The sequence below is a fragment of the Sinohyriopsis cumingii genome, chromosome 3 (genome assembly GCF_028554795.1).
Source record: "Sinohyriopsis cumingii isolate HCF-2022 chromosome 3, ASM2855479v2, whole genome shotgun sequence".
NCBI classification, from domain to species: Eukaryota; Metazoa; Mollusca; class Bivalvia; order Unionida; family Unionidae; genus Sinohyriopsis; species Sinohyriopsis cumingii.
In genome coordinates, this window is record NC_142963.1 from 67,120,724 (window position 1) to 67,146,597 (window position 25,874).

The 25,874-nt window shown below is 37.3% G+C and overlaps 1 protein-coding gene across 2 annotated transcripts in view; it reads right to left on the reverse strand.

Moving 5' to 3' along the window:
• Positions 1 to 25,874, reverse strand: part of LOC149803023 (RAD50-interacting protein 1-like) — a 72,954-nt gene that overhangs the window by 26,718 nt on the left and 20,362 nt on the right. For both annotated transcript variants that reach the window (XM_089952580.1, XM_089952579.1), the window contains exons 6-8: positions 22,932 to 23,045; positions 19,970 to 20,195; positions 17,650 to 17,787 (exon numbers count right to left, since the gene is read on the reverse strand). In XM_089952580.1, coding sequence (XP_089808706.1) covers positions 17,650 to 17,787; positions 19,970 to 20,195; positions 22,932 to 23,045 — 478 coding nt within the window. The remainder of the gene's footprint in view (positions 1 to 17,649; positions 17,788 to 19,969; positions 20,196 to 22,931; positions 23,046 to 25,874) is intronic.

The following is a 25,874-nucleotide window of genomic DNA, read 5'->3' on the forward strand; positions in this document are numbered from 1 at the left end:
CTGGGAAGTTTATCCTAAAACTGAAACAAAATTTCTGTTACTAATTAAACATTACCAGCATACTTATATAATGAAAAGATTCTCACTGATGGAATTCCAATTTTTATAGATGGTTTACTAAAGAGAATGGAAAAATGCTATTTCATAATTTGCTAAAATATCATAGTTTATTCTTCTTCACAACATTAATACAACATTAGATCCCAATTTTCTGCCTGTCATGACTACAAGAGCCATACAATATTTAAAAATGATATAAAATGGGCATGTGTTATTGAGACATAAAATTACCAAATGATGTCAATGCATGTGTTCTTGCTTTGCTTCAATACAATTAAATTCACAGGTTTAGCACTTCTGGTGATGAAGATTGTATTTAATGAAAAATGCCACAAATTACTGGAAACTAGAACTTATCCCTATGTGCAACGAACCTCAATGATATTATCAAACTGAGATCTGAAGAGAAAATACATATATTACAAATTTTTAAAAAAATAACATTCTGAAAAACTGACTGTAAACCTGAGAGATGTGTATCCATCTAGATAGGGTCATCATGTATCTCTATTCATCTAGAATGGGTCAACATGATAACAGTGAGAATCTCTCTGTATCCATCTAGATAGGGTCAACATTATAACAGTGAGAATCTCTCTGTATCCATCTAGATAGGGTCAACATTATATCAGTGAGAATCTCTCTGTATCCAACTAAATAGGGTCAACATTATAACAGTGAGAATCTCTCTGTATCCATCTAGCTAGGGTCAACATGATAACAGTGAGAATCTCTCTGTATCCATCTAGATAGGGTCAACATTATAACAGTAAGAATCTCTCTGTATCCAACTAGATAGGGTCAACATAATAACAGTGAGAATCTATCTGTATCCATCTAGCTAGGGTCAACACAATAACAGTGAGAATCTATCTGTATCCAACTAGATAGGGTCAACATGATAACAGTGAGAATCTATCTGTATCCATCTAGATAGGGACAACATGATAGCAGTGGGAATCTCTCTGTATCTATCTAGATAGTGACAACATGATAGCAGTGGGAATGTCTCTGTATCTATCTAGATAGGGACAACATGATAGCAGTGGGAATCTATCTGTATCTATCTAGATAGGGACAACATGATAGCAGTGGGAATCTATCTGTATCTATCTAGATAGGGACAACATGACAGCAGTGGGAATCTCTCTGTATCCATCTAGATAGGGACAACATGATAACAGTGAGAATCTATCTGTATCCAACTAGATAGGGTCAACATTATAACAGTGAGAATCTCTCTGTATCCAACTAGATAGGGTCAACATTATAACAGTGAGAATCTCTCTGTATCCAACTAGACAGGGTCAACATTATAACAGTGAGAATCTCTCTGTATCCATCTAGATAGGGTCAACATTATAACAGTGAGAATCTCTCTGTATCCAACTAGATAGAGTCAACATGATAACAGTGAGAATCTATCTGTATCCAACTAGACAGGGTCAACATTATAACAGTGAGAATCTTTCTGTATCCAACTAGATAGGGTCAACATGATAACAGTGAGAATCTATCTGTATCCATCTAGCTAGGGTCAACACAATAACAGTGAGAATCTATCTGTATCTATCTAGCTAGGGTCAACATGATAACAGTGAGAATCTATCTGTATCCATCTAGATAGGGTCAACATGATAACAGTGAGAATCTCTCTATATCCATCTAGATAGGGTCAACATGATAACAGTGAGAATCTCTCTGTATCCAACGAGACAGGGTCAACATTATAACAGTGAGAATCTCTCTGTATCCAACTAGATAGGGTCAACATGACAACAGTGAGAATCTATCTGTATCCATCTAGACAGGGTCAACACAATAACAGTGAGAATCTATCTGTATCCATCTAGATAGGGTCAACATTATAACAGTGAGAATCTATCTGTATCCATCTAGATAGGGTCAACATGATAACAGTGAGAATCTCTCTGTATCCATCTAGATAGGGTCAACATGATAACAGTGAGAATCTCTCTGTATCTATCTAGATAGGGACAACATGATAGCAGTGGGAATCTCTCTGTATCTATCTAGATAGGGACAACATGATAACAGTGGGAATCTCTCTGTATCTATCTAGATAGGGACAACATGATAACAGTGAGAATCTATCTGTATCCATCTAGACAGGGACAACATGATAGCAGTGGGAATCTATCTGTATCTATCTAGATAGGGACAACATGATAGCAGTGGGAATCTATCTGTATCTATCTAGATAGGGACAACATGATAGCAGTGGGAATCTATCTGTATCTATCTAGATAGGGACAACATGATAGCAGTGGGAATCTATCTGTATCTATCTAGATAGGGACAACATGATAGCAGTGGGAATCTATCTATATCTATCTAGTTAGGGACAACCTAATAGCAGTGGGAATCTCTCTATATCCATCTAGATAGGGACAACATGACAGCAGTGGGAATCTCTCTGTATCCATCTAGATAGGGACAACATGACAGCAGTGGGAATCTATCTGTATCTATCTAGATAGGGATAAAATGATAGCAATGGGAATCTCTCTGTATCTATCTAGATAGGGACAACATGACAGCAGTGGGAATCTATCTGTAGATAGGGACAACATGATAGCAGTGGGAATCTATCTGTATCCATCTAGATAGGGACAACATGACAGCAGTGGGAATCTCTCTGTATCCATCTAGATAGGGACAACATGATAGCAGTGGGAATCTATCTGTATCCATCTAGATAGGGACAACATGATAGCAGTGGGAATCTCTCTGTATCCATCTAGATAGGGACAACATGATAGTAGTGGGAATCTATCTGTATCTATCTAGATAGGGACAACATGATAGCAGTGGGAATCTATCTGTATCTATCTAGATAGGGACAACATGATAGCAGTGGGAATCTATCTGTATCTATCTAGATAGGGACAACATGATAGCAGTGGGACTCTATCTGAATCTATCTAGTTAGGGACAACCTAATAGCAGTGGGAATCTCTCTGTATCCATCTAGATAGGGACAACATGACAGCAGTGGGAATCTCTCTGTATCCATCTAGATAGGGACAACATGATAACAGTGAGAATCTATCTGTATCCAACTAGATAGGGTCAACATGATAACAGTGCGAATCTATCTGTATCCATCTAGATAGGGTCAACATTATAACAGTGAGAATCTATCTGTATCCATCTAGATAGGGTCAACATTATAACAGTGAGAATCTCTCTGTATCCAACTAGACAGGGTCAACATTATAAAAGTGAGAATCTTTCTGTATCCAACTAGATAGGGTCAACATGATAACAGTGAGAATCTCTCTGTATCCAACTAGACAGGGTCAACATTATAACAGTGAGAATCTTTCTGTATCCAACTAGATAGGGTCAACATGATAACAGTGAGAATATCCATTTAGATAGGGTCAACATTATAACAGTGAGAATCTATCTGTATCCATCTAGATAGGGTCAACATTATAACAGTGAGAATCTCTCTGTATCCAACTAGACAGGGTCAACATTATAAAAGTGAGAATCTTTCTGTATCCAACTAGATAGGGTCAACATGATAACAGTGAGAATCTCTCTGTATCCAACTAGATAGGGTCAACGTTATAACAGTGAGAATCTTTCTGTATCCAACTAGATAGGGTCAACATGATAACAGTGAGAATCTATCTGTATCCATCTAGCTAGGGTCAACACAATAACAGTGAGAATCTTTCTGTATCTATCTAGATAGGGACAACATGATAGCAGTGGGAATCTATCTGTATCCATCTAGATAGGGACAACATGACAGCAGTGGGAATCTATCTGTATCCATCTAGATAGGGACAACATGACAGCAGTGGGAATCTATCTGTATCTATCTAGACAGGGACAACATGATAGCAGTGGGAATCTATCTGTATCTATCTAGACAGGGACAACATGATAGCAGTGGGAATCTATCTGTATCTATCTAGATAGGGACAACATGATAGCAGTGGGAATCTATCTGTATCTATCTAGTTAGGGACAACCTAATAGCAGTGGGAATCTCTCTGTATCCATCTAGATAGGGACAACATGACTGCAGTGGGAATCTCTCTGTATCCATCTAGATAGGGACAACATGACAGCAGTGGGAATCTATCTGTATCTATCTAGATAGGGACAACATGATAGCAGTGGGAATCTATCTGTATCTATCTAGTTAGGGACAACCTAATAGCAGTGGGAATCTCTCTGTATCCATCTAGATAGGGACAACATGACAGCAGTGGGAATCTCTCTGTATCCATCTAGATAAGGACAACATGACAGCAGTGGGAATCTATCTGTATCTATCTAGATAGGGACAACATGACAGCAGTGGGAATCTATCTGTATCTATCTAGATAGGGACAACATGATAGCAGTGGGAATCTATCTGTATCTATCTAGTTAGGGACAACCTAATAGCAGTGGGAATCTCTCTGTATCCATCTAGATAGGGACAACATGACTGCAGTGGGAATCTCTCTGTATCCATCTAGATAGGGACAACATGACAGAAGTGGGAATCTATCTGTATCTATCTAGATAGGGACAACATGATAGCAGTGGGAATCTATCTGTATCTATCTAGTTAGGGACAACCTAATAGCAGTGGGAATCTCTCTGTATCCATCTAGATAGGGACAACATGACAGCAGTGGGAATCTCTCTGTATCCATCTAGATAGGGACAACATGACAGCAGTGGGAATCTATCTGTATCTATCTAGATAGGGACAACGTGATAGCAGTGGGAATGTCTCTGTATCTATCTAGATAGGGACAACATGATAGCAGTGGGAATCTATCTGTATCTATCTAGATAGGGACAACATGATAGCAGTGGGAATCTCTCTGTATCCATCTAGATAGGGACAACATGACAGCAGTGGGAATCTCTCTGTATCCATCTAGATAGGGACAACATGATAACAGTGAGAATCTATCTGTATCCAACTAGATAGGGTCAACATCATAACTGTGAGAATCTCTCTGTATCCAACTAGATAGGGTCAACATGATAACAGTGAGAATCTATCTGTATCCATCTAGATAGGGTCAACATTATAACAGTGAGAATCTATCTGTATCCATCTAGATAGGGTCAACATTATAACAGTGAGAATCTCTCTGTATCCATCTAGATAGGGTCAACATGATAACAGTGAGAATCTTTCTGTATCCAACTAGACAGGGTCAACATTATAACAGTGAGAATCTCTCTGTATCCATCTAGATAGGGTCAACATTATAACAGTGAGAATCTCTCTGTATCCAACTAGATAGGGTCAACATGATAACAGTGAGAATCTCTCTGTATCCAACTAGACAGGGTCAATATTATAACAGTGAGAATCTCTCTGTATCCAACTAGATAGGGTCAACATGATAACAGTGAGAATCTATCTGTATCCATCTAGCTAGGGTCAACACAATAACAGTGAGAATCTATCTGTATCTATCTAGCTAGGGTCAACATGATAACAGTGAGAATCTCTCTGTATCCATCTAGATAGGGTCAACATGATAACAGTGAGAATCTCTCTGTATCCATCTAGATAGGGTCAACATGATAACAGTGAGAATCTCTCTGTATCCAACTAGACAGGGTCAACATTATCACAGTGAGAATCTCTCTGTATCCAACTAGATAGGGTCAACATGATAACAGTGAGAATCTATCTGTATCCATCTAGATAGGGTCAACACAATAACAGTGAGAATCTATCTGTATCCATCTAGATAGGGTCAACATTATAACAGTGAGAATCTATCTGTATCCATCTAGATAGGGTCAACATGATAACAGTGAGAATCTCTCTGTATCCATCTAGATAGGGTCAACATGATAACAGTGAGAATCTCTCTGTATCCATCTAGATAGGGACAACATGATAGCAGTGGGAATCTATCTGTATCTATCTAGATAGGGACAACATGATAGTAGTGGGAATCTCTCTGTATCTATCTAGATAGGGACAACATGATAACAGTGGGAATCTCTCTGTATCTATCTAGATAGGGACAACATGATAACAGTGAGAATCTATCTGTATCCATCTAGACAGGGACAACATGATAGCAGTGGGAATCTATCTGTATCTATCTAGATAGGGACAACATGATAGCAGTGGGAATCTATCTGTATCTATCTAGATAGGGACAACATGATAGCAGTGGGAATCTATCTGTATCTATCTAGTTAGGGACAACCTAATAGCAGTGGGAATCTCTCTATATCCATCTAGATAGGGACAACATGACAGCAGTGGGAATCTCTCTGTATCCATCTAGATAGGGACAACATGACAGCAGTGGGAATCTATCTGTATGTATCTAGATAGGGATAACATGATAGCAATGGGAATCTCTGTATCTATCTTGATAGGGACAACATGACAGCAGTGGGAATCTATCTGTAGATAGGGACAACATGATAGCAGTGGAAATCTATCTGTATCCATCTAGATAGGGACAACATGACAGCAGTGGGAATCTCTCTGTATCCATCTAGATAGGGACAACATGATAGCAGTGGGAATCTATCTGTATCCATCTAGATAGGGACAACATGATAGCAGTGGGAATCTCTCTGTATCCATCTAGATAGGGACAACATGATAGTAGTGGGAATCTATCTGTATCCATCTAGATAGGGTCAACATTATAACAGTGAGAATCTATCTGTATCCATCTAGATAGGGTCAACATTATAACAGTGAGAATCTCTCTGTATCCAACTAGACAGGGTCAACATTATAAAAGTGAGAATCTTTCTGTATCCAACTAGATAGGGTCAACATGATAACAGTGAGAATCTCTCTGTATCCAACTAGACAGGGTCAACATTATAACAGTGAGAATCTTTCTGTATCCAACTAGATAGGGTCAACATGATAACAGTGAGAATATCCATTTAGATAGGGTCAACATTATAACAGTGAGAATCTATCTGTATCTATCTAGATAGGGTCAACATGATAACAGTGAGAATCTCTCTGTATCCAACTAGATAGGGTCAACATTATATCAGTGAGAATCTCTCTGTATCCAACTAGATAGGGTCAACATTATAACAGTGAGAATCTTTCTGTATCCAACTAGATAGGGTCAACATGATAACAGTGAGAATCTATCTGTATCCATCTAGCTAGGGTCAACACAATAACAGTGAGAATCTTTCTGTATCTATCTAGATAGGGACAACATGATAGCAGTGGGAATCTATCTGTATCCATCTAGATAGGGACAACATGACAGCAGTGGGAATCTATCTGTATCCATCTAGATAGGGACAACATGACAGCAGTGGGAATCTATCTGTATCTATCTAGATAGGGACAACATGATAGCAGTGGGAATCTATCTGTATCTATCTAGATAGGGACAACATGATAGCAGTGGGAATCTATCTGTATCTATCTAGATAGAGACAACATGATAGCAGTGGGAATCTATCTGTATCTATCTAGATAGAGACAACATGATAGCAGTGGGAATCTATCTGTATCTATCTAGTTAGGGACAACCTAATAGCAGTGGGAATCTCTCTGTATCCATCTAGATAGGGACAACATGACTGCAGTGGGAATCTCTCTGTATCCATCTAGATAGGGACAACATGACAGCAGTGGGAATCTATCTGTATCTATCTAGATAGGGACAACATGATAGCAGTGGGAATCTATCTGTATCTATCTAGTTAGGGACAACCTAATAGCAGTGGGAATCTCTCTGTATCCATCTAGATAGGGACAACATGACAGCAGTGGGAATCTCTCTGTATCCATCTAGATAGGGACAACATGACAGCAGTGGGAATCTATCTGTATCTATCTAGATAGGGACAACATGATAGCAGTGGGAATCTATCTGTATCTATCTAGATAGGGACAACATGATAGCAGTGGGAATCTATCTGTATCTATCTAGTTAGGGACAACCTAATAGCAGTGGGAATCTCTCTGTATCCATCTAGATAGGGACAACATGACTGCAGTGGGAATCTCTCTGTATCCATCTAGATAGGGACAACATGACAGAAGTGGGAATCTATCTGTATCTATCTAGATAGGGACAACATGATAGCAGTGGGAATCTATCTGTATCTATCTAGTTAGGGACAACCTAATAGCAGTGGGAATCTCTCTGTATCCATCTAGATAGGGACAACATGACAGCAGTGGGAATCTCTCTGTATCCATCTAGATAGGGACAACATGACAGCAGTGGGAATCTATCTGTATCTATCTAGATAGGGACAACGTGATAGCAGTGGGAATGTCTCTGTATCTATCTAGATAGGGACAACATGATAGCAGTGGGAATCTATCTGTATCTATCTAGATAGGGACAACATGATAGCAGTGGGAATCTCTCTGTATCCATCTAGATAGGGACAACATGACAGCAGTGGGAATCTCTCTGTATCCATCTAGATAGGGACAACATGATAACAGTGAGAATCTATCTGTATCCAACTAGATAGGGTCAACATCATAACTGTGAGAATCTCTCTGTATCCAACTAGATAGGGTCAACATGATAACAGTGAGAATCTATCTGTATCCATCTAGATAGGGTCAACATTATAACAGTGAGAATCTATCTGTATCCATCTAGATAGGGTCAACATTATAACAGTGAGAATCTCTCTGTATCCATCTAGATAGGGTCAACATGATAACAGTGAGAATCTTTCTGTATCCAACTAGACAGGGTCAACATTATAACAGTGAGAATCTCTCTGTATCCATCTAGATAGGGTCAACATTATAACAGTGAGAATCTCTCTGTATCCAACTAGATAGGGTCAACATGATAACAGTGAGAATCTCTCTGTATCCAACTAGACAGGGTCAATATTATAACAGTGAGAATCTCTCTGTATCCAACTAGATAGGGTCAACATGATAACAGTGAGAATCTATCTGTATCCATCTAGCTAGGGTCAACACAATAACAGTGAGAATCTATCTGTATCTATCTAGCTAGGGTCAACATGATAACAGTGAGAATCTATCTGTATCCATCTAGATAGGGTCAACATGATAACAGTGAGAATCTCTCTGTATCCATCTAGATAGGGTCAACATGATAACAGTGAGAATCTCTCTGTATCCAACTAGACAGGGTCAACATTATAACAGTGAGAATCTCTCTGTATCCAACTAGATAGGGTCAACATGATAACAGTGAGAATCTATCTGTATCCATCTAGATAGGGTCAACACAATAACAGTGAGAATCTATCTGTATCCATCTAGATAGGGTCAACATTATAACAGTGAGAATCTATCTGTATCCATCTAGATAGGGTCAACATGATAACAGTGAGAATCTCTCTGTATCCATCTAGATAGGGTCAACATGATAACAGTGAGAATCTCTCTGTATCCATCTAGATAGGGACAACATGATAGCAGTGGGAATCTATCTGTATCTATCTAGATAGGGACAACATGATAGTAGTGGGAATCTCTCTGTATCTATCTAGATAGGGACAACATGATAACAGTGGGAATCTCTCTGTATCTATCTAGATAGGGACAACATGATAACAGTGAGAATCTATCTGTATCCATCTAGACAGGGACAACATGATAGCAGTGGGAATCTATCTGTATCTATCTAGATAGGGACAACATGATAGCAGTGGGAATCTATCTGTATCTATCTAGATAGGGACAACATGATAGCAGTGGGAATCTATCTGTATCTATCTAGTTAGGGACAACCTAATAGCAGTGGGAATCTCTCTATATCCATCTAGATAGGGACAACATGACAGCAGTGGGAATCTCTCTGTATCCATCTAGATAGGGACAACATGACAGCAGTGGGAATCTATCTGTATGTATCTAGATAGGGATAACATGATAGCAATGGGAATCTCTGTATCTATCTTGATAGGGACAACATGACAGCAGTGGGAATCTATCTGTAGATAGGGACAACATGATAGCAGTGGAAATCTATCTGTATCCATCTAGATAGGGACAACATGACAGCAGTGGGAATCTCTCTGTATCCATCTAGATAGGGACAACATGATAGCAGTGGGAATCTATCTGTATCCATCTAGATAGGGACAACATGATAGCAGTGGGAATCTCTCTGTATCCATCTAGATAGGGACAACATGATAGTAGTGGGAATCTATCTGTATCCATCTAGATAGGGTCAACATTATAACAGTGAGAATCTATCTGTATCCATCTAGATAGGGTCAACATTATAACAGTGAGAATCTCTCTGTATCCAACTAGACAGGGTCAACATTATAAAAGTGAGAATCTTTCTGTATCCAACTAGATAGGGTCAACATGATAACAGTGAGAATCTCTCTGTATCCAACTAGACAGGGTCAACATTATAACAGTGAGAATCTTTCTGTATCCAACTAGATAGGGTCAACATGATAACAGTGAGAATATCCATTTAGATAGGGTCAACATTATAACAGTGAGAATCTATCTGTATCCATCTAGATAGGGTCAACATGATAACAGTGAGAATCTCTCTGTATCCAACTAGATAGGGTCAACATTATATCAGTGAGAATCTCTCTGTATCCAACTAGATAGGGTCAACATTATAACAGTGAGAATCTTTCTGTATCCAACTAGATAGGGTCAACATGATAACAGTGAGAATCTATCTGTATCCATCTAGCTAGGGTCAACACAATAACAGTGAGAATCTTTCTGTATCTATCTAGATAGGGACAACATGATAGCAGTGGGAATCTATCTGTATCCATCTAGATAGGGACAACATGACAGCAGTGGGAATCTATCTGTATCCATCTAGATAGGGACAACATGACAGCAGTGGGAATCTATCTGTATCTATCTAGATAGGGACAACATGATAGCAGTGGGAATCTATCTGTATCTATCTAGATAGGGACAACATGATAGCAGTGGGAATCTATCTGTATCTATCTAGATAGAGACAACATGATAGCAGTGGGAATCTATCTGTATCTATCTAGATAGGGACAACATGATAGCAGTGGGAATCTATCTGTATCTATCTAGTTAGGGACAACCTAATAGCAGTGGGAATCTCTCTGTATCCATCTAGATAGGGACAACATGACTGCAGTGGGAATCTCTCTGTATCCATCTAGATAGGGACAACATGACAGCAGTGGGAATCTATCTGTATCTATCTAGATAGGGACAACATGATAGCAGTGGGAATCTATCTGTATCTATCTAGTTAGGGACAACCTAATAGCAGTGGGAATCTCTCTGTATCCATCTAGATAGGGACAACATGACAGCAGTGGGAATCTCTCTGTATCCATCTAGATAGGGACAACATGACAGCAGTGGGAATCTATCTGTATCTATCTAGATAGGGACAACATGATAGCAGTGGGAATCTATCTGTATCTATCTAGATAGGGACAACATGATAGCAGTGGGAATCTATCTGTATCTATCTAGTTAGGGACAACCTAATAGCAGTGGGAATCTCTCTGTATCCATCTAGATAGGGACAACATGACTGCAGTGGGAATCTCTCTGTATCCATCTAGATAGGGACAACATGACAGCAGTGGGAATCTATCTGTATCTATCTAGATAGGGACAACATGATAGCAGTGGGAATCTATCTGTATCTATCTAGTTAGGGACAACCTAATAGCAGTGGGAATCTCTCTGTATCCATCTAGATAGGGACAACATGACAGCAGTGGGAATCTCTCTGTATCCATCTAGATAGGGACAACATGACAGCAGTGGGAATCTATCTGTATCTATCTAGATAGGGACAACATGATAGCAGTGGGAATGTCTCTGTATCTATCTAGATAGGGACAACATGATAGCAGTGGGAATCTATCTGTATCTATCTAGATAGGGACAACATGATAGCAGTGGGAATCTCTCTGTATCCATCTAGATAGGGACAACATGACAGCAGTGGGAATCTCTCTGTATCCATCTAGATAGGGACAACATGATAACAGTGAGAATCTCTCTGTATCCATCTAGATAGGGTCAACATGATAACAGTGAGAATCTATCTGTATCCATCTAGATAGGGTCAACATTATAACAGTGAGAATCTATCTGTATCCATCTAGATAGGGTCAACATTATAACAGTGAGAATCTCTCTGTATCCATCTAGATAGGGTCAACATGATAACAGTGAGAATCTTTCTGTATCCAACTAGACAGGGTCAACATTATAACAGTGAGAATCTCTCTGTATCCATCTAGATAGGGTCAACATTATAACAGTGAGAATCTCTCTGTATCCAACTAGATAGGGTCAACATTATAACAGTGAGAATCTCTCTGTATCCAACTAGATAGGGTCAACATGATAACAGTGAGAATCTATCTGTATCCATCTAGATAGGGTCAACACAATAACACTGAGAATCTATCTGTATCTATCTAGATAGGGACAACATGATAGCAGTGGGAATCTCTCTGCATCTATCTAGATAGGGACAACATGATAGCAGTGGGAATCTCTCTGTATCTATCTAGATAGGGACAACATGATAGCAGTGGGAATCTATCTGTATCCATCTAGATAGGGACAACATGACAGCAGTGGGAATCTCTCTGTATCCATCTAGATAGGGACAACATGATAGCAGTGGGAATCTATCTGTATCTATCTAGATAGGGACAACATGATAGCAGTGGGAATCTATCTGTATCTATCTAGATAGGGACAATATGATAGCAGTGTGAATCTATCTGTATCTATCTAGTTAGGGACAACCTAATAGCATTGGGAATCTCTCTGTATCCATCTAGATGGGGACAACATGACAGCAGTGGGAATCTCTCTGTATCCATCTAGATAGGGACAACATGACAGCAGTGGGAATCTATCTGTATCTATCTAGATAGGGATAACATGATAGCAATGGGAATCTCTCTGTATCTATCTAGATAGGGACAACATGACAGCAGTGGGAATCTATCTGTATCTATCTAGATAGGGACAACATGATAGCAGTGGGAATCTCTCTGTATCTATCTAGATAGGGACAACATGATAGCAGTGGGAATCTATCTGTATCTATCTAGATAGGGACAACATGATAGCAGTGGGAATCTATCTGTATCCATCTAGATAGGGACAACATGATAGCAGTGGGAATCTCTCTGTATCTATCTAGATAGGGACAACATGATAACAGTGAGAATCTCTCTGTATCCAACTAGATAGGGTCAACATGATAACAGTGAGAATCTATCTGTATCCATCTAGATAGGGTCAACACAATAACAGTGAGAATCTATCTGTATCCATCTAGATAGGGTCAACATTATAACAGTGAGAATCTATCTGTATCCATCTAGATAGGGTCAACATGATAACAGTGAGAATCTCTCTGTATCCATCTAGATAGGGTCAACATGATAACAGTGAGAATCTCTCTGTATCCATCTAGATAGGGACAACATGATAGCAGTGGGAATCTATCTGTATCTATCTAGATAGGGACAACATGATAGTAGTGGGAATCTCTCTGTATCTATCTAGATAGGGACAACATGATAACAGTGGGAATCTCTCTGTATCTATCTAGATAGGGACAACATGATAACAGTGAGAATCTATCTGTATCCATCTAGACAGGGACAACATGATAGCAGTGGGAATCTATCTGTATCTATCTAGATAGGGACAACATGATAGCAGTGGGAATCTATCTGTATCTATCTAGATAGGGACAACATGATAGCAGTGGGAATCTATCTGTATCTATCTAGTTAGGGACAACCTAATAGCAGTGGGAATCTCTCTATATCCATCTAGATAGGGACAACATGACAGCAGTGGGAATCTCTCTGTATCCATCTAGATAGGGACAACATGACAGCAGTGGGAATCTATCTGTATGTATCTAGATAGGGATAACATGATAGCAATGGGAATCTCTGTATCTATCTTGATAGGGACAACATGACAGCAGTGGGAATCTATCTGTAGATAGGGACAACATGATAGCAGTGGGAATCTATCTGTATCCATCTAGATAGGGACAACATGACAGCAGTGGGAATCTCTCTGTATCCATCTAGATAGGGACAACATGATAGCAGTGGGAATCTATCTGTATCCATCTAGATAGGGACAACATGATAGCAGTGGGAATCTCTCTGTATCCATCTAGATAGGGACAACATGATAGTAGTGGGAATCTATCTGTATCCATCTAGATAGGGTCAACATTATAACAGTGAGAATCTATCTGTATCCATCTAGATAGGGTCAACATTATAACAGTGAGAATCTCTCTGTATCCAACTAGACAGGGTCAACATTATAAAAGTGAGAATCTTTCTGTATCCAACTAGATAGGGTCAACATGATAACAGTGAGAATCTCTCTGTATCCAACTAGACAGGGTCAACATTATAACAGTGAGAATCTTTCTGTATCCAACTAGATAGGGTCAACATGATAACAGTGAGAATATCCATTTAGATAGGGTCAACATTATAACAGTGAGAATCTATCTGTATCCATCTAGATAGGGTCAACATGATAACAGTGAGAATCTCTCTGTATCCAACTAGATAGGGTCAACATTATATCAGTGAGAATCTCTCTGTATCCAACTAGATAGGGTCAACATTATAACAGTGAGAATCTTTCTGTATCCAACTAGATAGGGTCAACATGATAACAGTGAGAATCTATCTGTATCCATCTAGCTAGGGTCAACACAATAACAGTGAGAATCTTTCTGTATCTATCTAGATAGGGACAACATGATAGCAGTGGGAATCTATCTGTATCCATCTAGATAGGGACAACATGACAGCAGTGGGAATCTATCTGTATCTATCTAGATAGGGACAACATGATAGCAGTGGGAATCTATCTGTATCTATCTAGATAGGGACAACATGATAGCAGTGGGAATCTATCTGTATCTATCTAGATAGGGACAACATGATAGCAGTGGGAATCTATCTGTATCTATCTAGATAGGGACAACATGATAGCAGTGGGAATCTATCTGTATCTATCTAGTTAGGGACAACCTAATAGCAGTGGGAATCTCTCTGTATCCATCTAGATAGGGACAACATGACTGCAGTGGGAATCTCTCTGTATCCATCTAGATAGGGACAACATGACAGCAGTGGGAATCTATCTGTATCTATCTAGATAGGGACAACATGATAGCAGTGGGAATCTATCTGTATCTATCTAGTTAGGGACAACCTAATAGCAGTGGGAATCTCTCTGTATCCATCTAGATAGGGACAACATGACAGCAGTGGGAATCTCTCTGTATCCATCTAGATAGGGACAACATGACAGCAGTGGGAATCTATCTGTATCTATCTAGATAGGGACAACATGATAGCAGTGGGAATCTATCTGTATCTATCTAGATAGGGACAACATGATAGCAGTGGGAATCTATCTGTATCTATCTAGTTAGGGACAACCTAATAGCAGTGGGAATCTCTCTGTATCCATCTAGATAGGGACAACATGACTGCAGTGGGAATCTCTCTGTATCCATCTAGATAGGGACAACATGACAGCAGTGGGAATCTATCTGTATCTATCTAGATAGGGACAACATGATAGCAGTGGGAATCTATCTGTATCTATCTAGTTAGGGACAACCTAATAGCAGTGGGAATCTCTCTGTATCCATCTAGATAGGGACAACATGACAGCAGTGGGAATCTCTCTGTATCCATCTAGATAGGGACAACATGACAGCAGTGGGAATCTATCTGTATCTATCTAGATAGGGACAACATGATAGCAGTGGGAATGTCTCTGTATCTATCTAGATAGGGACAACATGATAGCAGTGGGAATCTATCTGTATCTATCTAGATAGGGACAACATGATAGCAGTGGGAATCTCTCTGTATCCATCTAGATAGGGACAACATGACAGCAGTGGGAATCTCTCTGTATCCATCTAGATAGGGACAACATGATAACAGTGAGAATCTCTCTGTATCCATCTAGATAGGGTCAACATGATAACAGTGAGAATCTATCTGTATCCATCTAGATAGGGTCAACATTATAACAGTGAGAATCTATCTGTATCCATCTAGATAGGGTCAACATTATAACAGTGAGAATCTCTCTGTATCCATCTAGATAGGGTCAACATGATAACAGTGAGAATCTTTCTGTATCCAACTAGACAGGGTCAACATTATAACAGTGAGAATCTCTCTGTATCCATCTAGATAGGGTCAACATTATAACAGTGAGAATCTCTCTGTATCCAACTAGATAGGGTCAACATTATAACAGTGAGAATCTCTCTGTATCCAACTAGATAGGGTCAACATGATAACAGTGAGAATCTATCTGTATCCATCTAGATAGGGTCAACACAATAACACTGAGAATCTATCTGTATCTATCTAGATAGGGACAACATGATAGCAGTGGGAATCTCTCTGCATCTATCTAGATAGGGACAACATGATAGCAGTGGGAATCTCTCTGTATCTATCTAGATAGGGACAACATGATAGCAGTGGGAATCTATCTGTATCCATCTAGATAGGGACAACATGACAGCAGTGGGAATCTCTCTGTATCCATCTAGATAGGGACAACATGATAGCAGTGGGAATCTATCTGTATCTATCTAGATAGGGACAACATGATAGCAGTGGGAATCTATCTGTATCTATCTAGATAGGGACAACATGATAGCAGTGTGAATCTATCTGTATCTATCTAGTTAGGGACAACCTAATAGCATTGGGAATCTCTCTGTATCCATCTAGATGGGGACAACATGACAGCAGTGGGAATCTCTCTGTATCCATCTAGATAGGGACAACATGACAGCAGTGGGAATCTATCTGTATCTATCTAGATAGGGATAACATGATAGCAATGGGAATCTCTCTGTATCTATCTAGATAGGGACAACATGACAGCAGTGGGAATCTATCTGTATCTATCTAGATAGGGACAACATGATAGCAGTGGGAATCTCTCTGTATCTATCTAGATAGGAACAACATGATAGCAGTGGGAATCTATCTGTATCTATCTAGATAGGGACAACATGATAGCAGTGGGAATCTATCTGTATCCATCTAGATAGGGACAACATGATAGCAGTGGGAATCTCTCTGTATCTATCTAGATAGGGACAACATGATAGCAGTGAGAATCTCTCTGTATCCATCTAGATAGGGACAACATGATATAAGTGAGAATCTATCTGTATCTATCTAGATAGGGACAACATGATAGCAGTGGGAATCTCTCTGTATCCATCTAGATAGGGACAACATGATAACAGTGGGAATCTCTTTGTTAGCAGAGACATTTTGTTTCCACAACTGTAATCTTAACCTGCTATCAAAATATGTCCATCGCAAGTTTCTTTACTCTGCTTGCTTCAGGATAATCTATCACTGAATTATTCTATGCCATAAAAAACTAAAGCCAAATCAAACCAAACCCAATCATATGGTTGCTGTACAACATTTCATTAGTTTGCTAAATGTAATGGACTTTTCAAACATATAAAGTCACATAAAATAAAAAAAAACACCCCCAAAAATGAAAGATAAGTCAATAACCAGTAATAGTCAGCATGAGAGTCATGAAGCTCTCTCCACACTCAGGAACTTTCATCTCATCTACATCTGCTATGTCCTTGTACTGGGACTTCCAGGCTGTACTGGATGACATCATGAAATCCAACTTCTCTATGGCAACTTATAAATAGAAAAAGAAATGTTAATCACATTCACTAGTATTTAAAAAGAGTATAATACTTCGTGTTAACTCTGCTGGCAATATTTATACCGAGTTCTCATTATAAAGGGGAATGTTCTTGACTGAAGCATTGATCTAAACTGAAAATATATGGGGGTTTTGCTCTGAAACTAAAGAGTCTTGGGTTATTTTACTTTTTTATTGCATTTTAATGGTGCCAAGTTTTTCATGCACAAGTTGTCTCACTTTCACAAAGAGTCATAATACATAGTATTTTGGCCAATTTACCCGTATCAGGTTAACAAATGTAAGAACAGAAAATAATGTAAATAACACAAGTAAGTAAATGTTTTTCTAAAAAATGTAAGAAATAAGACACCCTAAAAGCAACAAATATGTGGTAAATCTATATAACAGGAATAACCAATAGTTTTGTATCCTGCAACTCTCTGTGTCCTGAAAATCTTCCAGAGCCCTTTAGAAATGTTTTGTACATTCCTCAAAAAAAGTTCCTGTACATTTTATCGATATATAGTAATTTTAAAAGTATTTTAATTAAAATATCTACAAACATTAATGAAGAGAACATTGTTAGGTTTTTCTATATACTAAAATATGATTATTATTTCTATTAGTATCATTATCCAATATAAATATTGGTGCTCCTTGCCATTATGGTGTATTCATACATACAAGAACAGTTAATTTAAAGTGCATGTGGTTCACAACTGTTTTTTTTAAACACATTTTAATGACTATTCCCATACCAATTTTAAGCAATCTAAAAACTCTTCTGTTAAATATTGCAATAATTCTCAAATGCACATAAGTTTAATATCCTGAATAGACAACAAATTACATGCAAGGATAAACTTCTCACATAGCATATATGTGATGCACTGAACACAACTGAAGAATTAATTACAAAATCATTATTAAGTAGCTTTCAGCAACTAATAATCACAAACATCGTTATACCAGTCATGCAATACAATCAAATCTGTCCCAGTAGTCACCTTTATATAATGCTCACCTGGTCTTAACAGATGTTATAATTTACTCCCTGAAAATTTCCTATATAAATGTCATGTACATAACCTATTCCCCATGGTCAGCAAATGATGGTTTCTCATTGCTTTAAGCAGTCACTGGGGCTTATCTACATTAACCGCTTAGTATATGCTAACAAAACTTCTGCTTCATGAGGAGGCATGGTTTACAGAGATATCATAAGAATCGATATATAGCCATTTCTTACCTTGCTTGTACTGACTGCACTACAGTCACATTGTCAATCTAACTCCAATGTGATATTTAGTGTGGAGGGTCAAAGCAATTTGCTTCTTGGAAGGATGGGTACTGTACTCATGATATCATAGCCAAAATAGAAGTAGTCATGATATCACAAACAAAATAAAGTAGTCATAATATCACAGCCAAAATGGAAGTAGTCATGATATCACAGCCAAAATGCCAGTGTGACAGGTATAATATAATATCTTCATCTATTTTCCTATCTGCCTCTGATGATAAAAGTTCTTTTTTGAGAAGAGGTAAGAGTTACATCCCAATTTCATTAGGGTCAGGGTCATTCAATATTTAAAATGTTTCTCCAATGGCAGGCAAAGTGTCAATTATTGTGTCACAAAGAATACCTATATACGTGAGCAGGATACAATAATCTTGCAGAGTTTAAAATTTTGTTCAATAGTGCACATTACAAAATAATAATAATAATAATAATAATAATAATAATAATAATGACAATAATAATAATAATAATATCTGTGCATGATATCTGTGCAAAAATCAATTCTGAAAAGTGAATCTATGCACACTGGACACCTGTGAACAAAGCTTGGGTGGCTGCTATTGACAGGTTTGATTGTATATTTATGCACTGTTTCAAAGGTAATGAACTTTAAACCCCAAAAAGCTATCACAGCCCACATTATCTATGAGCTTAAACTTTGTTAAAGTGTTAATGTCATAAAATTGGGTCGTCTCTAATGAAGAACTGTTCTGTAGTATCAGGTAAATGATACAAACTCTCATCCAGATTCATGTGACATGTTGAATTATTTATTGCATTCCATAATGCAAAATATGGTATACTTAATTCTGGATCAAAGTTTTTTACAACAAGAAACCAATATAGTATCAAACTGAATAATTGTTTACATTTCTTCTCAACAGAAATCCATTTGTCAAAAGCCAACCCCTCTGTGAGAACATGGAGACTGCTGGGATAGGAAGCAGGGTAACCATAACTCAGTTGCAGCTCACGATCAAACAGTAAGGCTTCATCCACAAGGTGGGAGAACTTATGTTCATCATACATCAACTCAGGCAAATCGGAGGAAAGCTTCTCTATTACAAGGGAGACAACTCCACGCATAAACTCCAGCTGAAAGTAAATAAAACTATCATTGACAATGGATTCTGACAACAATGCAAACTGAGTATCTGTAACAATTCCTAGGTGAAATGTTGATGTACACATGATTTAGCGAGTAAAAGGAGAATACAATCATCTCTACATTTTGCAAAAAACATGATACCATGTGAGACTTCTGTGCCTACTTTTGGGTGCAAACAAGTTTGCATATATACTAGTGATGCATGCATGTGTGCATTTGTTATGTTGCATAACTATTTCTATGCAATTAATAATAATAATAATGAGGACTTTGTATAGCGCCTAATCTTTAAAAGCTCTAAGCGCTTTACAACCTTAGATAACACCTATACGATAAGAAACAAAATAACATTATTACAAAAACAAACAACATGAAATTAGAAAAACATTAAAAAATAAAAAACATGCTGAGAATATTATTAATAAAATAAGATTAGAGACGATACGCTGATAATACAAAGTCTCTAAAAAAATTTATGCAACCCCCTTCTCCATTAATGCTAAATGAGGAAGGAGGTTAAAGCAGAAGGGTAATAAAGTGAATAACAGAATAGCATACATGAGGAAGAGCTGTATCAGTATCATCTACTACAAAATATTTTTTAATTTATGTGGCAGCTGAAAGTTTTCAAGGAAATTGTCTGGCAAAATAAGAGCTCTTTGAAGCGACTCATGCTCTAATGACCAAAAGATTTCCAAGAATCCAAAATATAGAACTTTTTTGCTCTTTATATACTCTGTGCACAAATCATCTCATGGCCATACTGGATAATAGATTGGCACCATTTTATTCAGGATAAACTGGGCATTATAAGAGGCCTTTTGGTGAAAACCTCATGACAATATCATCAATCATTCAGAAGGAGTAGAGACAAGATTTTTAAGATGGTCAACATGGTCTCCATATTGGATTCAAGGTTGGCACCATTTCCATTTAGGGAAGAGCTAAATATAGTAAGAAGTCTTTTGATGAAATCCCCATTTCAATGACCGTACATTCAGAATAAGTAGTGATAACAAGATTTTCAAGATGGCCACCATGGTAGCCATAGTAAATAAATGATCAGTGTAACTTTTATTCATGACCAACTTGAAACTATAAATAATTCTAATGAAAACCCCATGCTGATAATTTTTCTGTTGAGTACAAGTATCTGTAATGAAATCCTCATGTTGGCTGCCATGGTGGACATAATGGATGTCGGATCAGTACTATTTTCATTAAGGACCAACTAAATATCGTAAGTCTTAAGGTGAAAATGTCAATTCATTTAGAAGTGGTAACAACAAGATTTTCAAAATGACTGCATTATGGCCATACTCAGATATCTGAGAGGCACCACTTTAATTCAGTTCAACTAAATAGTGGGATGAATGTGTTTGTAAAGTAACATGGATGTCAACCCCAGTAGTTTTTGTGCAGCAATAGCAAACGTGTGCTAATGGATGCTGGACAATGGACAACACAATGGTCTAAACTCCATCACATAAACTCTTCTGGTCTATGAAAACTAGAGCTTAAAACCCAACAGAACTGCAGTCATTCTCCAAAGGGTAGATGTGGGTTATACTTCATAAAGTCACCAATGAAAAAGCAAGGGAACAGTTGCTTTAATATTATTCACTAATAGACATTTGGTAACTTGTGTGACAGTTGAATATTTGTTAAGTGGCTAGCTAACTCTTTCTCCCAAAGAAGATCAAAAGCTGATTACACCAGTAATAACAACTTTCTCTGGTCAACTTTTTTTCTCAGCTAATTCTCTGATTCTGTTCTGAGAATTATTTTTAACAAAGGAAAGGGGTCTGAGGCTGGTCACACCATATTAACACTTCTGGGAAATATTTGTGACTGATTCTGCCATATACAAAGTCAAAAAAATTCTCTCACTGTTATCAGTGTTTAATAAATAAATATTTAAAGCACTCTCATTTCCCTCTTTCAGCATGAATTTTCTTGATAAGTTCCCCCTATGGGACTGGAATTGTGACTGGTTAACTCTGCTTAATAGTGTAAGTGTTATCTATGTTTATAATGTGTGCTTCATTTTTGTTTCTGACTGAGGATTGTGGAACTATTACATACCTACTTTTTCTCAGTTTTAAGAAGTAAACAATATGTTTACTTGAATATGAATTTAAGACCTGACCTTGTTAATGAGTTAAACTAGGCTTTTCATTAGAAAATTCATTATGTCGCAGGCCAAGTGACATTTGTATATAAAGGGATTTGGTAAGCAATTATTCATTTCTATTTATGATCAGTCTCTGGAATCATTTACAGCTGTGTTCAGATATAATTTGAGAGGAATCATTCTTTTTAATTATTCAATGGAATTACAAAGTGCTCATTGACGTTTTGGACAAAAACACAACTTTAGGATTATTGAAAACTCATTCAAAACATTCAAGATTATATCATTGCAATATATCAAGACATTCAAGACTATTGGAATCAATTCAGAACAGTCTATACTTCCGGACTTGTGATAGGACATATAGATTACCTGGGATATAGTTCACAAAACTGTAACTTTTTGTAACTTTGAGAATAATCATTTGTTGATTTTCCTAAAATTGTTTCAATTCCTTCTGTGAGTTCTGACAGTATGCAACCAGACTTTAATCAAAAGTCATTCTTATAGTACTTTCCAAAAAAAAATGCCTTGCAAACAAGAATAAAATTGTATGACATCAGCAATATTGCCACAACAAAAGTATTACCTTTGCATCTATGGAGTGTCTGCCAACTTCATTAAGAAGGGGCTGAATCCTCTGATCCAGGAAATCCCTGTGATCTCTTATCCAACTCAAAACTTGAGTAAAGTACCATTCTGGCTGAAATAACGAATCACTGACTCTTCAACACTTAAGATCCCAATTCCACACAAATTATCAAGGACAAAGTATCAACATGCAGCAAGAACATTTGGTATGTGCTGTCTGCCAACATAGCAACCAAGTAACAGGAAGTGGATATTCATCATGTGGTCTTAAGTGAGTTTTTCTTTTAAACCACAAAGGAGGTATGCTGTTTGGTCTGTATCAGATGCTTAAAACAAAAATGTGTAAATGATGATGAAATATCAGATAACAATATTATATACAAAGATCAAAATATTATTCAATATCAACAAAACCTTTTAAGTTTTTCATATCTTTTTGGGACAAATAAGACAAATACTCATGAAGAATATCCAAGCACAGTAAATCAGACACTAATAAATGTTCTTTTTCTGCTATTTTACCACCAATGTGCAAATTCACAAAATACTTGTTGAAAATAAAATCTATATATATATATATATTTAAGTACTATGTGATTTCAAAATAAGAAACTGAAACATTATGCTGCTAGCATAAAGGAGGCTTAAAATTCATTTAATTGTTGAACAATTTCCCAGAAGCTATTCCTTGAATACTTGGGATATCTTCCATGTTGGTCTTGAAAATGTGCAATAAATGCAACAGGTTACAAGGTTTAACATTATGTTGCATCAATAATCGGTTGGAATTCGGTCCAGTGTCAAACAAAATGATAAATTCGGTCCTGTGACAGGCAAACAATAAAGTAATTATTAATTGAATTAATTTATAAATAAGCTCTTGCTTACAATGTGTACTGTATCATGCACTGCAAAATACTTTATCAAAACTGTTGTACCAGATAAGCATGGCCAATCATGAGCCATATGAAGATCAAGAGAAAATTCCTCATACTGTCTACATAAATATTGGCAATAATGTTGATCAGTGGTTCCCAATCTTTTTGAGCATGAGAACCATTTCTTAACTTCAATGCTAATAGTTGTACTTTTAGGTTCCCTTTGAATAACTCCAAGGTCCCCCTTGGGGTCCACGACACACAGGTTGGGAACCACTAATGTAGATGATACAGCACCAATGATAGCAGTTAAAATGTGATTGCTTGTTGTAAGTCTTGCAAATTCTGTGAATGTAGTATGGAAGTCACATTTGACAGCATTGTCCATTTTGTATATTGTTCATTGACATAACAGTTTCAATAACATAATAACTTGCTATTGCTCAGAAAAGAATTTTAAATTCAAAATTAATCAATTTAGTATGACAAAATGATGCTTAATTCCATGTTATTGTTTAAATGTTTTAAATTCATAAAAAAGGAGAGAAAACCTGGGTATGCATTGTGATGGATGTGTTTCTTGGAAATAAAAGCAGTGTTTGAAACATTAATGGCCTGTATTTACTTAATTTAATCTTGCATCTTTTAAAAACAAAAACAAAAACATCTCTGCCAGCATACATGTAAATGATGACAACATTCCCTTCACAGACAGACTGTACAGGTATATACACACAACAAACAGCAGCTTCCAAATCACTTTACATCAATATTTAACATGTGCTCTTCATATATCAATTTATACACACTTTATTGTCTACCACATAAATAAGATTTTCTTTAATCAATACAAAGTTTTCTTAAGTTAACAAAAAGGCCAAAGTTCTGCATTGTGAGCTCACAATCAGTGTACTGCTATAAAACATGTGATCTTGACTTTAAGATCAAAAGGCTGAGTATGCTACAAAATGAATTGCCTTGGTTTCATGTTTCATCCAGACCATGAAGAAAATCAATCAAATGGTTTAGAATATATAAGCAAACAAGAGTCTCTTGAAGCAACTGATGCTCTACTAGATAAAAAGAATTTCCTGGAATTAAAGTTATGAGCATTTCAACCTGTGCTCAAACCATCTCTGATATTCTTCAGTGATAAATAAATTTTCAAATTAGTTGCTGTGGTAAAATAATGGATGTTAGCTTGGCAGCATTTTCATTTAGGACCAAGACATCTTTTGGTGAAAGATTTCCATGTTATAAGGGGGAGTAGTCACAAGAAGATTTTTAAGACAGTCATCATGGCAGCTACTTCAGACGCATGACTGGCACCATTTTCATTTAGGATCATATAGGTATCATAAGAAGTCTACTGGTGAAAACTGCATGTTATATAGCTATTCATTTGGTTTGGAGAGGTGCAAAGATAATATTTTCAAGATATTAATTTCCACACAGGTGGAGCAGCAATGACAGGTTTCAAAACGATGGCTGTGGTGGCCATAGTGGATATCAGATCATTTAAGACAAACTAGACATTATAAGAAGTGCACCGATGAAAACACCCCATTGTAAATACAGCTCTCTATTAAGGTACAGTTGTGATAACAAGATTGTGAATCGTGAATTATGACATAATGGATGTCAGATCTGTGCTAGTTTTACTTAGTACCAGTCAGACATCATGAAAAGTCTTTTAGTGACAATCACATGTTTATACAACCATCGATTCAGAAGAGGCAGTTATAACAAGATTTTCAAGATGGCTGCCACTGATGTCATACTGAACATCAATCAGATCAGCATCATTTTTATTCAAGACCACCTAGAAATTACAAGAAGTCCTTCTGAGAAAACCCCATGTTCATCCATTCAGGAGGACTAGTAATAAGAAGATTTCAACATGTCTGCCATCATGATCATATTGGACATCAGACTGGCATTAGGTTATCTTTTAATGAGTGGGTGTTTCAGATTTTTAATGTAGCTTTAAAAGAAAATATGTCATATTGATATATCTGCATTGTGGCAGTTTATAGCGATGTCTAGCACTGGGGCAACATGCC